Here is a 16,250-nt window from a genome sequence, read left to right as displayed (position 1 = left end):
TTACGATGGTTCAGACAGTAGTTCTCATTACACTCGGCCTGTACGTTCAAGGACTGTCCTATTGAATCCTTGGCGAAACTGAAATCGCTTCCCAGTCAATTTTACTGGGCAACTTTTTACTGCTCAACGGTGATGTGTCAGTCCCTGTGAACGCCTGAACAATATAAATGAACATCTTAGTGAGTAAATAAGACCTTGCTCAGAGACTGCGGAGTGATTACCGAAGTGGGGGGGGGGGGGTCTGACAATTGAGGGACAAAGTCCTGAAAATGAAGCGTTGTGATGTGATTTTTTGCATTTTAAGTAACCCAACATCCTGCTAGTGCTATCACGAAAGAAAAGCTTATCATGACTCTTTTGGGGGGGCCCCTACTTGCTTACCTCGCTAGAACCAGTATGAGCAACACAACACGCTGTTAAAAAATACGTCTCCGTTTTCTAACCGACTTGGCGGACTTCATTGAACAGGGAACGCACAAATTTATGAACTCAGCCATATTAGATGAAACGAAATTTAGGTAAGTCTGGGAGAAAAAAATTGAAATCTTTGAAAGAATTTGATAGTAAATTATTGTAATTTGCTAGGCAAAGCAATAAATGACTGAAGATTCTCAACTTATTGCTTTGCCTAGCAAATTACAATAATTTACAATCAAATTCTTTCAAAGATTTCAATTTTTTTTAACAGCGTGTTGTGTCGCTCATACTGGTTCTAGCGAGGTAAGCAAGGTCTTATTTTCTCACTAAGATGTTCATTTATATTGTTCAGGCGTTCACAGGGACTGACACACGACCATTTAGCAGTAAAAAGTTGCCAAGTAAATTTGACTGGGAAGCAATTTCAGTTTCGCCCAGGATTCAATAGGACAGTCCCTGAACGTACAGGCCGAGTGTAATGAGACCTACGTTCAGAGCTGAACTAATCCGGTAAATACCCTGTCTAAAATTAAACCCCACAAAGTTGACAAACTACAAAGCATGTATATACTATATTTTGAGCTAAATAAAACCACACTTAAACATAGGGTGCGTTGCGGAATACATGTTCTGTAGGGATTTGCGCTTTGGCAAATGTGGTGTACAAGTACAAGAAAATGACCTCTCAAGTCTTTCATCGGTATGCAGACCACTCAGACAGTGACCACTCTGGCCAAAAAACAGACCAGTCACTGAGTCAGACCAAAAGAGGGATCACTCAGACCAACCCAAAAGACTACTAGGACCAAACAAAAAGACCATTCGGACCAATTAATTTATATTGTAAGACCACTCGGACAAATATTTATCTTTGCTACTCGGACCAACCCAAAGGACCACTCGGACCAATTATTAAATCATATTATAAGGCTTGACTTATTCATTTTAAAAATGAAATGCAGACAATATGTTATTTATTATTAAATCACAATACAAAGAGACAAATAATTTATACTATAGGTGAGTATATACATAACTTAACAATGTCTTCGTTACTAGATGTGCTCTACAGAAGTACATATTAGCAAATATTCATCTTTATTACATCAACAATTTAATTGTTTTTCTTTGATGTGCTTCGTCAATTTGATTAGCATGTAACACGTAGAAATAGTTCCACTACTGATGTCTTCCGTCTTGCTCCAGAGTAAAAGTTACTGGCCAATAAATTCGTTAATTTCCAATTACACTGACCCCAAACTGTACTGTATGTAGATTCTAAATTAGACATGTTAATTGGAGGCAGACCACCATTACATTTCACCATCTCGGTACCATCGAATTGTAGTTCGTCTATTTATAGCAATTCTCTCTCTCTCTCTCTCTTTTCTCCCCTTTTGCATGCCCATTTTTTGGTCTAGAATGGACGAAGAGGGTTTGAATAAACATTTTCTGCCAGGTTTTGGTAAATATTCATGATTTTGAGGCGGAAGGATAAAAGGGTTATCAGGTTGGCTACGGCGACATGTACGGCAACTAGCTACATGTTTTTAGTATGCTTCTTCAAGTTTGTATCTCAAAATTTTGGTGGTCAACCTCATACAAATTTTAGTGCAAAGACATGACCATTTGTTCCTCTGTCTGTAGTGAAAAGCATTCAGCCCAACGAAAATTTGGGGGAAAGTTGGAGGTGGGCAAAGAGGCCAGAATTAACATTGAAGTCAATGGGGAAATTAATGGTGGTCTGCCTCCAATTATGATAAGCAGATTTGCTTCCCTTTAATGGGAGGGTTGGATGGCTGAATGGTTAGCACATGCACACTGTATCATGAGGCCTGTCATTGAGTCAACTGGCGTGGTTTCGAATCCCCGGTTGTACGTGACAAGGAGTAGGGTCGCCTGTCCAACTTTGTGGGTTTATTGAAATAAAATTAAACCATATGTTAGTACCGAAATGACCTAGTTTTCTGTCGAGTGGAGGTTAAACCCCATTTCTCTCTCTCTCTCTCTCTCTCGCTTCCCTTTAATTGATAATTGCATTTAAAGATTACACATAAAGATTATTTCCAATAAAAGTATGGCAATTTTGGTATGTATGGAAACTATACATATCCAATCTTAATAGAAAAATACTGGATTCCCCGAAAAACACTCATGGAGCGTATACAGGACAAAAATGTAAGGGTTCCCCTAATCGATAGCCCGGCGATTGGGAATTTCTGCATGTGTGATGTCAAAGGTCACACGTGAACATTGAGCGCTTGATGTACAAGTTGATAAACTTTATGAAGAGTTAGACGTACAACACTTTCTGAGATAAAAAATGACGGAAAAAGACACGTGTAGTGGATAATCCGAGAATTTAATTAGGATTCGATATTTGTAATAAATAGTAAGCGATTAAAGACAAAATCGTCTTATGTGTGCAATGAATTCTCCTCTGACTTCCAAGAGAGGTAAGTCATGTGACGTAAACATGACCTGGTTTGATCGAATTTTTATAGCAGGGCATTCCTTCGCAATTACAATGTTTGAGAAGGATTTGAAGCAAAATTATGACAAATTAATTAGTTTGAATATGTTTTTAGTCCATATATACCATTAAATCTTTAAGAACCTAACATGCAGACTTTGCAAAATTCGTAAATTAGAGTTATTCCACTTGTTAAGAATGTAAAGTTTGATGGTGGTCAAGTGAATTACTTTTGCTGTGTTTTTATATAGAATTTGGGAGGACAAAACGTGTCTGTAAGGATAATTTTATGTTTATTATATTCCTAAAAATGTTTAATCCATATATGTAGCTATAACTATGAATATGTTTGTTTCATACATGTAAAATTGTACACAAACTCTGTCAAGATTTCCACGTGATGATTGAATACTTGTTGCACATCAGTTTAATACCAGTTGGTTTAATTCTATTAAAGATACATTAGTTAAGAGTTTAATAAAGAGTTGGTCATTCTTGCTATAATAATTCAAAAATAGATGATATAAAAAGAAAATATTGAAAATTTCATTCAAATTACTTCATTCTCAGCCAAGTTATCATTGTTTGTAGTTTTGACAAGATGTGTGTACAGTGGTAACCAGGGCACTGGTATAATTGGGACTTGGCCTCGCTTTCCCATTTTTAAATTAAATTTTTAAATGGCGAACCGTTTTAATCTAGTTAAAATCTCGAGTATCCGATGCCATCGAGAGTTAATTATGGTCTTGTTTTTTTAATAAATGTGTAATTAATAGTTTATATAACATTTCAGGCCTAAAGAAAGACCTGCAATAGGCAGATTTAGCTCTTGCATAATGTATGTTTAAGAATGGGTTATATTTGTATATATATTTCAGAAATCACACACAGACACACCGATATATCTCAACTTTACAACCACTATGTCTAAAGTTGTTACAGTATATAACCATGTGGATTTTAATGATTGTTTGCTGATTAAAGTCAACTTTATCATGTGGAACTAGTAGTTTGATTGATTGTGCATTTGGATGTTTCACCCCCCTTATAGCTGTACGTTCACATGGTATTTAAAGGATTGGCAGTTATACTGTACGAGTGTATATAGCTTAACATATAAAACCAATTGAAATTAGACTTGCTTGCAAGACTAAAGGCTTTCACCGTGCCAAGGCGTCACACGATCGACAGATGCATGACAAAAGACTATCCCCACCACTCCCGCACCCCCCAATTAAAAACACAAATATGCATAACTCAGATATTGACACGTTCTTTGCATGCGCATTACGATAGAGAAGGGAATTGAAAAATAGAGTTGAACAATTCACATCATGATAATCCTAGATCGGTAGAATCGAACAGACGCCGGCAATCCTCTCACCCCCTAAACAAACACACACTCACCCACCCCCCAAATAAAAACACACAGTTGCATAACTCAGATATTGACATGTTCTTTGCATGCGCATTACGATAGAAGGGAATCGCAAAATAAAGTTGAACTACTCGAAATGTTAAAAGAACAGTTTCGCGAAATAGACGAAAAGCAATGTCGCAATAGACATTAATATCAAAGTAAAATGAAATGGGGTTTAACACCATTCTGCTCGGAATGGACCATGAGGAATGTTTCGAACGTACAGCGGCGCTAGCCTACTCTTATATACAATTCCAACTGCCAAGGGATCTTTTACAGTCACACCTATGTGTATGCAGGACTTCGGAATCGCGTTCATGTCAGCTACTGAAATATGTAACTGGTTCAAAAATTAAATATCGCCAATTTTCTGGTTTCGTGCACGTTAAAGATTTGACGTCACTAACATGTAAAAGTTTACTATTAATTACAGACAGAGTCCAGGATCAAACAACTGAAGCAGTCAAGAGCCAGGATGTTCGCGACTACTTTGTTTTTTTATATTTACAGATACTATCATATTTCATTATTTGTTAGCGTAGGACATTGTCACTTATATATATTAAACATGTATTATATGTCTTATCATAGAAGTCTATAGTGTTATGTTCTTTCGTAATCATTTGTTTAAATACCTTAATTGTTCGTACCTTTCTAACCAGGGTAATTATATAACTGTTAAATTAAACAATGGATAACTCCTACCTCTTAAAATGATTTATATAATTAGTAAATAATTATTATTATCTAATGATTGTTGTTTTGTGACATATATAGTGTAACCAATATATACATTGTACTTTTATAATCAATATGATACTGTGTATTAGTCGGGTTTATGTTCTTATGATTTGAATTTCTTCATACAATATTTGTAAACCGCCAGTAGGAATAAATGTCTCTTATATAGATACATTATGATGGATGGAATTTGCATGGTGCCTTTGGAACTGTGCTGTATCATACGGTCTGTCATTGAATCAACTGGCGGCGTTTCGATTCCCCGGTTGTACGTGACAAGGAGTAGGGTCGCCTGTCCAACCTAGTGGGTTTTCTCCCGGTCCTCCGGTTTCCTCCCACTGCTAAAGACCCCTATGCGCAAGCGAATAATTGAAATAAAAAAGAAATAAACGATATGTTAGTCCCGAAATGACCTAATGACCTAGTTTGTGTCGAGTGGACTTTAAACCCCATTCCTCTCTCTCCCTCTCTCTCTCTCTCTTCATACACATATATATCAATTAATCTCTCTATAGAAGGAGATCCCCAAAAAATATTAGATTGCCCTTTTGAGAAAAAGACCTCAAAACATGCTCGTACCGCTGCGCTAGTCTTCTTTTATATAGAATTCCAACCGCCAAGGGATCTTTTACGGTCACACCAATGTGTACACGGGACTTCGGAATCGCCTTCATGTCAATGAAATATCGCCAATTTTCTGGTTTCGTGCACGTTAAAGATTTGACGTCACTAATAAAAATATAATATTAATTACAGATAGAGTCCATGCTCAAACAACGTCATGCCTTTTATTATAGGTGCAATATTCTATAATATTGTCAGATACTACTGCAACAGTTTCACAAATTTGACTTTCTTATAAACAGCGCGAGCCGTCGATTTCTGTCCAGATGATTACCGGTATAAGATAATTTTGACAAAGAGGCAACAAAATTAATTCAAAGACTAATTATTACACACAGCAATCAACTATTTCTGTTACAAGTTCACTAAACCCATATGTTGGATAGAAGAAAACATTCATAGTTGAAATAATTTCAGTTCAAATATGATCACTGATAAAAGCACTCTTGAACAGGCTCTATACGGTGACAAAACGTACAGATTGTATCCCACCTTATGTTTCACTTAACAATGAAAGGTGTCGTGTTCAATTTTCGATCCCTTTGTTCTTCTACTCCTGAAATTTGGAACTGTTGTACAATGGTTTTATATATAACACTACTGATAGGCTTCTCTGTAGAAAAAGTTCCAAAAAAATATTATGTTGACTTTTCGAGAAATAGACCTCTAAAAATGCTCCAAATCGTGAAAATACGACGTTTTCGATTTTCGATCTCTTTTTTCGGCTACCCCTGACATTTCAAAAAATGATACAGGGGTTTCAAACAACAGAGTACCCATTATTCTCTCGATTGAGGAAGTTTTAAAAAAAAATTTAGGGGCGTTTCCGAGAAACATGCGTCTAAAGTTGCTCGAAATCGCAAAATACCTTACTTTTCAAAGTCACATAACTTTTTTATTTTTTGATAGAAACTTGTCGCTGAAGTACCATCTGATAGACGATTCGATTGGCTATTAAACAATATAAAACTTTAACTAAACAACAAGAACACAATTGATACATCGCATTTTCCGCACAGGCACCCATTTTTCTGAATTTTGTCCAAGTTTGGGCACTTTTTTTTACCACTTCCGGTGAATAGAAAATTTTCATTTTTACTTTAATGACTAGTTTCTTCCTTCGAGTTCATATTCCTGAAGTTTCAGAAAAATCCTTTATGTCTTTTTTATAAAAATCAAATAATAATTGACTATAATTTTCAATTTTCGTGCACGTTGAAGATTTGACGCTTTTCCGCTATGCGCACATATTTCGTTTTACATTTAAGCACTAACTACTACCCACTTTCATGAGAGAAAATCAAACTTCAGACCTCTATCTCTTATAGTTGCTGAGAAATAGGCAAAACGGAAAAGAAAAAAAAATAATAATAATATTAATCTTAGTAATAACAATAGTCTTTCACTGAAGGTGAAAGCCTAATAAAGTTGAAACCTTACCATATAATTATATGATTTGATTAAACCCAACTGCTATGCGAAATTTCTTTTCATTTTTATACACCCACATGGTAATGTGGACGTATATTGCCGTTGTGTCCGTCCGTCCGTCATCCACAATTTCTTGTGAACGCTCTAACTCAAAAAGTTATTATCCGATTGTTTTAAAATTGATATATGTGGTTTACATTAGTGAGATGAAGAAGCCTATTTAATTTCAATAATTTCTGTTTATTACATCTAGAGTTATGGCCCTTGTTTCACTTGGTTGAACCTTGTGAACACTATTATGCTAAAAGTTATCATCCGATCTTTGTGAAATTTATATGCATTATTTAAATTAGTGAAACGAAGAAGCCTATTGAATTTCTGCAATTTCTGTTTATTACGTCTAGAGTTATGGCTCTTGTTTCAATTTATTGAACATTGTGAACGTTCTAACACCAAAAATTATCATCCGATCTTTGTGAAATTTATATATGCATTATTTAATATGAATCCACGAAGCCTATTGAATTTCAACAATTTACAATAATTCTTCTAGAGATATATCCCTTGTTTCACTTTGTTCAACCATAGAAATATATACAGTCAGTATATATTTCTATGGTTCAACCTTGTTAATGCTCGATTGATGAAAGTTATGATCCGATATGTATTAAATTTATATGCATCATTAAAATTTGTGAAACAGAGGTCTATTGAATTTCAACAATTTCCATCAATTATTTCTAGAGTTATTGCCCTTGTTTTACTTTGTGAACCCTGTGAACGTTTGAATGACAAAAGCCGGTCAAATTTCAACAATTTCTGTAAACTACTTCCAAACTTGAGGCTCTTGTTTCAGTTTGTAAAACCTTGTGAACCCTCAAACGACAAAAATTATAATCTGATCTGTATGGAACTGTCTTGTAAAGGCCCCCAATTACCTACAAAGGAATAAATATGCGAAAAACCCTAGTCGACCGCTCGGATGATTTAGCTGCTGTGGGCGTATGTTTCGTTGCCTGGCAAAATATCTTAATATGTCCGCCAAACCAGCATCACATGATTTCATGTCATTCGAAAATACAGAAAAAAAACCTGTTAGGTAAGATAAGATTAAGATTTCAGTGGTCCACTCTTCACTGTTTGTAACATTATTACTTATTTCCATGCAAACTGTGATATGTGTTGAAAATTTTGCAATTGAGCCTAACTTTACTTGCTCAAAGCCTTGAATAATGTATCAATTGTAGCCGTTAAGAAGAATTATCACAAATATTGCAGCTAGTAACACGGGTGAGTACAGATACATACAAATTAATCACTACTCAGTTATCGTTGTTTTAACTGATTTTCTTTGATGTGCTTCATGATGAAAAAATACCACAGATAAGTACATAACACTTTATTATTTTAAAGAAAACAGATGCATATTAAAACAAACACAATTATCAATTTATTAAAACAACACTTTATTATTGGTCTGAGTAGTAATATTAAAACAACCCATTTTTTAATTTATTAAAACAACACTTTATTATTGGTCTGAGTGGTCTTTTTGTTTGGTCCGAGTAGTCTTTTTGTTTGGTCTGAGTGGTCTGTCGGCTAGTCCGACTGGTCTTGGTCCGACTGGTCAGAAAATGCTCTGTAAACTTACTTTTTGATTTATTAGTATTTATTGTGTTTAACTGACAGATACCCCAAGATAACCAACATGCAGGCTTTTCTAAAAGGTGGTTCATGTGGTTTACAAAAAGCTAAAGATAAACCAACCACCAGTTCCTCCAAAGATACCACAGAAAAACGAAAACATACTCCATGGGTTGAAAAATAGTAAGTGGATACCTCTGGCCCTTTCTATTGATGTCATTAAAACTATCCTACCCCTATATCTATTGATGTAATTAAAACTATCATACCCCTATCTATTGATGTAATTAATATATATTACACTCTCCTACTTGATATTAGCTAAAACCTGATGCCAGTCTGGCGGTTGTGTCACTAGATCAAAATAATCATAGAGTGTAAAAAGAGATTGTCATTATATAGCTGTGTGGAGTATAAAGTTACCAATATAACATAAATTTAATTTTGATGGAAAAATGAAGGGGTGAAAATTATAAGTATTTCATGCAATTATCAGCTGATATACATGTATGTCTGATACTGATACTCATACTTGGGTCATGATCAGCAAATGTAACACGATTTTAAAAATAAATGAGATTATTTATTTTTCAGTCGTCCACGATGTGTTGAAGATGTTGCTTTTCAAGATGAAGTTGTATTAGTCTTAAAGAAATCTTTATCAGGATCAGATGTAAGTATTATTTTATGGTTAACTGAGTGGTCTAATGCTTGCGCCTTAGATCATAAGGCCGCGGTTATTTAATTGTCAGTTTCTCATGATCTGAGTTTGTGAAATATACATGCTACATGCGGTAATTATTGAGATGAAATTTAATTTTTATACGCCCACATTTTCATGTGGACATATTATGCCATCGCCCCGGACGTCCGTCCACAATTTGTTTGTGGACACTCTAGAGGTCACAATTCTTATCCGATTTTGACGAAACTTGAAATATAGGTTTATCTCCAAAAGATCTTGGCTGCTTTCGATATTGGTTGTCATGTATCGGATCGAAACTTCATGGATTATAGCCCCTGTTTGTACGAAAAATCACGTTTTTAGCTTGTGGACCCTATAGAGGTCACAATTTTTATACGCCCACATTTTCATGTGGACGTATTATGCCGTCGCCCCAGTCCGTCCGGATGTCTGGACGTCCGTCAGTCCACAATTTGTTTGGGACACTCTAGAGGTCACAATTCTTATCCGATTTTGACAAAACTTGAAATATAGGTTTATCTCCAAAAGATCTCGGCTGCTTTCGATATTAGCATGTATCGCATCAAAACTTTATAGACCCTATAGCTTGTGGACCCTATAGAGGTCACAATTTTTATCCAATTTTGTTGGAACTTGAAATGTAAGTTTATAACCCAAAGATCTCGGTTCCTTTTGATATTCCCGCATATCAGACCATAACTTCCTGAATTATGGCCCCTGATTGTACGAAAGATCGCGTTTTTAGCTTGTGGACCCTATAGAAATCATAATTTTTATCCGATTTAAAAACCTGTATTATTAGATCACCGTTACATCCTAAGGACGACTGAGTTCGAATTTCGTGAAAATCGGCCCAAAATTGACAGACAAAATGGCCGCCGCTCGTTCTCAAATAGCGTAAAAATATGGTATATCATGGTTGTGGACCCTAGAGGTCACAATTTTTAATCCGATTTTGTTGAAACTTGAATTGTAAGTTTAAAACCCAAAGATCTTGGTTCCTTTCGATATTCGCGCATATCGTACCGTAACTTCCTGAATTATGGCCCCTGATTGTACGAAAAATCGCGTTTTTAGCTTGTGGACCTTATAGAGGTCATAATTTTTATCCGATTTAAAAAAATGTATTAATATATCACTGTTACACCCTAAGTACGGCTGAGTTCAAATTTCGTGAAAATCGACCCAAAACTGACAGACAAAATGGCCGCCCTTCGTTCTCAAATAGTGTAAAAATATGGTATATCAAGGTTGTGGACCCTATAGAGGTCACAATTTTTATCCGATTTTGTTGAAACTCGAAATGTAAGTTTAAAACCCAAAGATCTTAGTTCCTTTCGCTATTCGCGCATATCGGACCGTAACTTCCTGAATTATGGCCCCCGATTGTACGAAAAATCACGTTTTTAGCTTGTGGACCCTATAGAGGTCATAATTTTTATCCGATTTAAAAAAACATATTATTATATCACCGTTACACCCAGTGATGGGATTTTGTCTGTATATTCCGGACTTGTCCGAATCTTTTTTCCAAACGCCCAAAATTGTCCGACCGGGAATATGCCCAATCGGACATCAAGACATGGTGAATATTATTCAAAATTCCGAAATTACTGAGTGTATAACTACCCCTCAACCCCATTATCGTCGATAATACGCTGGATTTATTAGGTAATTAAGTGATCAACGTATTTATCGTGTTATACCGTCTAATAATAAACCTACCTTGATTAACTACTTAATCTGCCTTGATTGAATGACTTAATCCTTTGTCGGAAAATTCATCAATCTAATCTTAAACAGAAGTCATTGCTTTCCATTTGTCGGACTATTCATCAATCCAAGAAGAGTGATTATAATTTTAATCCACCTGTTTACCTCGTGGTTTCTCAATTGTCGAGCATTTTAATCGCATTGATGTGAGCCGACAGCATCTTTAAACTAATCATAGATGTCACATATCCTAAGAGTATATAACACCCTAAATTAATGGACAGTCATTTTGTCTACGATATCTTTTACATCTTTTAAGACTCCATATAGAAATTCTCATCCACAGTGGCACTTTCCTGTGATCTCGAGCGCCGCACGAAAATCGCTTACGATGAAGCTATGTGCCGTGAGTCACGTACGCCAAACGCTGCAGAAGTTACGTCTTTTTACAAGTAGTTACGGATCGGGAAGCTTTCATTCTATCATATTACGAAAACACGTAATTTGATAGAAATATCACTGACATAAATTTGAATACCACAATTAAATATGAAAAATAGCGAGGTGTTCCCATTTTTATTACGCACAGATTTGAATATTTTTGTGACATTTTATTAAGAAGAAAACGATTCTTATTCCGAAAGTTCTACATTCATTTGCTGCCGTATAAACGAAGACATGTAATTTTACAGGAATATTAGGCTTACTGTTGTGAATTTGATGCCGAAGCAGTGGACAGTCATTTTATTTGCCATATCTTTTACGTCTTTTAAGACTCCATATAGAAATTCTCATCCACAGTGGAACTTTGCTGCGATCTCGATTGCCGCGTGAAAATCGCTTACAAGGCAGTGCTTACGATGAAGCTATGTGCTATGAGTCACGTACGCCATACGGCGCAGCCTGCAGGAAGCTATGTCTTTTTACAAGTAGGTACGGATCGGCAAGCTTTCATTCTATCATATTACGAAAACACGTAATTTTATAGGAATATCACTGACATAAATTTGAATACCGTACGGGAATTAAATATGAAGAATAACGAGGTTCACCTATTTTTATTACTACAGGAGTTGAATATTTTGTTGACACATGATTTTTAATTGTGGTATGAATACGTCAGCTTAAATAACGATAAGAGTTATGCCCCTTTATTTTCGGTAAAATGTCCGACAGGAAAAATTTTGAAATCCCATCACTGGTTACACCCTAAGGACGGCTGAGTTTGAATTTCGTGAAAATCAGCCCAAAATTGACAGACAAAATGGCCGCCGTTCGTTCTCAAATAGCGTAAAAATATGGTATATCAAGGTTGTGGACCCTATAGAGGTCACAATTTTTATCCGATTTTGTTGAAACTTGAAATGTAAGTTTATAACCCAAAGATCTCGCGCATATCGGACCGTAACTTCCTGAATTATGGCCCCTGATTGTACGATAAATCGCGTTTTTAGGTTGTGGACCCTATAGAGGTCATAATTTTTATCCGATTTAAAAAAACGTTTTATTATATCACCGTTACACCCTAAGGACGGATGAGTTTGAATTTCATGAAAATCGCCCTAAAATTGACAGACAAAATGGCTGCCGTTCGTTCTCAAATAGCGTAAAAATATGGTATATCAAGGTTTTAATCCGATTTTGTTGAAACTTGAATTGTAAGTTTAAAACCCAAAGATCTTGGTTCCTTTCGATAGTCGCGCATATCAGACCGTAACTTCCTGAATTATGGCCCCTGATTGTATGAAAAATCGCGTTTTTAGCTTGTGGACCCTATAGAGGTGATAATTTTTATCGGATTTAAAAAAACCAAATAATATATCACCGTTACACCCTAAGGACGGCTGAGTTCGAATTTCGTGAAAATAGGCCCAAATTTGACAGACAAAATGGCCGCCGTTCGTTCTCAAATAGCATAAAAATATGGTATATCAAGGTTGTGGACCCTATAGAGGTCACAATAATTCAGGAAGTTACGGTCCGATATGCGCGAATAATGAAAGGAACCGAGATCTTTGGGTTATAAACTTACATTTCAATTTTCAACAAAATCGGATCAAAAACTGTGACCTCTATAGGGTCCACAACCTTGATATACCATATTTTTAAGCTATTTGAATTGGGCAACATTTAAAGTAGATGTATATTGTCACAGCGGAGATTTGTCGCCGGTTAACACAGACAGACTAAGAATATAGTCCCAAAAATGGCGCGTTTCTGACCACGTGACTTATTGTTAAGCGCCCCGTGGAGTGGATCGAGTGCTCTATGAATGATTGATTTAGATTAACTGAAGCTGCAAGCTCATCGTATGACGTATTTAATTTAAAGTTTGGATTTTATAGCAGCCAATAATTGATGGATTACATCTAAGTTATAGACGAAGATGTAATGATATGTTGTAAAAAAATTGTAAGTTGTTCATTGTTGCATACATTTTGGCCGAAGTTATATGCATGTACTGTACGTTAGAAAAAAATCCTAACCGATACAGAATGCCGGTAAATGTTTTCCCGAGATTACCGAACTCATTTTGTTGTTATTCAAACCGGCCTGTACATTATACATGTACACGTTTTCACGGCAGCATTACTATATTACAACTCCTTCAATATAAACATTTCGTTAAAATCTGAACAACGCATGTGAAATTGGATATTCGGCAACAGAATTGAATACCTGGCGTAATTGGACACCTTGACTAATTTTAATCACAACTCGGGGGAAATTGAACGGTCCAACTAATTATTGAACAGTCGTGAAAATTAAGCGGGACGCTTATAATTACACACGTGTCGACAAACTAAACACTAGTTAATTAATGCTTGGTAATCAAAATTGCACGTTGAAATTTAAGTTATATACAAGGACAAATTGAATGCTATTAGGCCAAATTCAATGATATTTATGAATAATTCTACATAGATTAGATAATAACGCTATTTACCCAAGATTCCACGGTACCAGTCGTATAGTGTTACTTATCACCTACGGTGTCATGTTCATCGATAAATAGTGGATTTTAATGCGTCAATTCATTGTTCATATTTAAAGATGCATTATGGGAGATAAGATAAAGAGATGGCAGTTCTCGCTATAATAGTTAAAAACTAGATAGTGTAAAGGTAATTTGCTGAAAATTTCAGTCAAATTGATCCACTATGAGCCGAGAAAGAAGCGGGTAAAATTTTTGCAGAGTCACAGTCATCATTACTAAAATCATTAATATAAACAGCATAGTCTCGATTATCCACTTTTTTTGATTTAATTATCAATGGCCATTAGCGGCATATAGGAATCTAATCCAGCCAACATCGAAGGCTAGCCTTGACATCGAGAGTTTATTATGGTCTGGATAAGTTAATTAATGTCTAATTGATAATTTAAATAACATTTCAGGCCTAAAGAAAGACTTGTAATAAGCAGATTTTGCTCTTGCATAATGCATGTTTAAAGGCAAACAAATATAGTTTTAAAGGAAAAATTTTGGACCTCACTAAATTTGACAAATTTGGGTAGCCGATTGGTTTTCACCGGGTACTATGGTTTCCTCCCAATGCTAAAGACCCCTACGCGTAAGTGAATTATGAAAGAAAATTGAAACATCTGTTAGTCCCAAAATGACGTAGTTTGTGTCGAGTGGATGTTAACCCATTTCTCCTCTCAATAAGGCCTGTCATTGAGTCAGGTATAGATCTCAGGCTTTTACATGCCTAACCTCATGAGTTTTCTAAGGGTCTTCCAGTTTCCTCTCACTGCTAAATATCCCTGTGTGCAAGCCAATAATTGAAATAAAGATATACTCTGTTTTTTTCCTGAAATATTATAATTTGTGTTGTGAACATTTAACCCCTTCCCTCTGTCATTCGATTATAATTTCTGGAAGGGAGTCAAGTGCCACATATTTGATTCCAGGCTTGTATGTGACCAGGAGTAGCAGGCTCATCTGCTGAACCTTACAAGTTTTTCTGTATGACTGTAGTCTTCCAATTCTGCTTTCCTGTTGATTGTTCTACTTTGACTATATTAGATTTTATAATCTTTTATTTATTTTCAGTTACCTAACTTGCTGTTTTATGGACCTCCAGGAACAGGAAAAACATCAACCATATTAGCTGCTGCCAGGGAATTATATGGGTAAAGTTAATTATGTAACAACTGTTTCTTGGCACGAATTTCAGAATCTGAAATGAATACTATGGAAAATTAATGCAAATATGTTTAGAATTATTGCGCCGGCCTGAAAGATTTTATCAACATGTTAAAATGAACACTTAGTTAAAGATACTTTCCCAGAAAAGTATTTATTGGGTGTTTATTACCAAGTATGGCAGTTTTGGTATATATACTAGGGGATATTCAGAAACAATACAAAACTGCGGAAATGCACTGCTGTTTTTATTAGAGGTAACCAGTGTATGTTAATAACAGGCCAATTGTCTACACATGAACATAAACAGTTCATATGGGCGGCTTATCTGACGGCCCCATTTCACTCGCAAAGAGATACACTGTCAAAAGTGAAAATGAACGTTTTTGATTTTTGTCTTAATAATGAGTAATTGCTCCACCAATCCTCAGACATTCAGCAATTCGTCGTGGTAGGCTCCTAATCAACCGTCCAATCAGGATTTGGGGCAATCTGACACACTCCTCTTGCAGTGCCACGGCCAATTCTTGCAGTGTTGTCCGTTGACGTTGACGAACACGTCTCCAGATCAAATTAAATGTAACACACTAAAGCAAAGATACGCTAAACAGTAAATCTTATGCAAGAACCGATAGGAAAGCAAACATGGATAGGATAAACCAGCAAGCGGCAGTTTTCATCAACCATTCCTTGAAGTGTCAAATTTGACAATGAACCCCTCCCACATGTATGGCGCTATTGCATGTCGCACATGCAGGTCAGTGGTTCTGTTGGTGCGATAATTTTTTCATCTGTGAACATGCTCTCAAAGCATGTCAAGTGTCCATGACTATTTATCATATCACAATCTGCATTGGTATTTGCATTTCAATATCCCCTACTTTTTTTGAAGAGTATATATGAAAAGTAGAGACACCCAATCTTTCTAGAA

General features: G+C 35.8%; 1 protein-coding gene across 6 annotated transcripts in view; it reads left to right on the top strand.

Moving 5' to 3' along the window:
* Positions 1–16,250, top strand: part of LOC126807810 (replication factor C subunit 4) — a 150,666-nt gene that overhangs the window by 8,689 nt on the left and 125,727 nt on the right. For 5 of the 6 annotated variants that reach the window (XM_050532667.2, XM_050532684.1, XM_050532653.2 and 2 more), the window contains exons 2-4: positions 8,796–8,933; positions 9,345–9,423; positions 15,227–15,306. In XM_050532667.2, the coding sequence (XP_050388624.1) occupies positions 8,815–8,933; positions 9,345–9,423; positions 15,227–15,306 (278 nt within the window). In that variant the 5' untranslated portion in view covers positions 8,796–8,814. Of the gene's footprint in view, positions 1–7,795; positions 8,397–8,795; positions 8,934–9,344; positions 9,424–15,226; positions 15,307–16,250 lie in introns of those variants that run through there. The other variant, XM_050532677.2, reaches the window with a different exon arrangement.

The sequence above is a fragment of the Patella vulgata genome, chromosome 1 (assembly GCF_932274485.2).
Source record: "Patella vulgata chromosome 1, xgPatVulg1.2, whole genome shotgun sequence".
In the NCBI taxonomy this organism is placed as follows: domain Eukaryota; kingdom Metazoa; phylum Mollusca; class Gastropoda; family Patellidae; genus Patella; species Patella vulgata.
The sequence above is the reverse complement of the archived record's forward strand: the minus strand, read 5'-3'. Positions and strand labels throughout refer to the sequence as shown.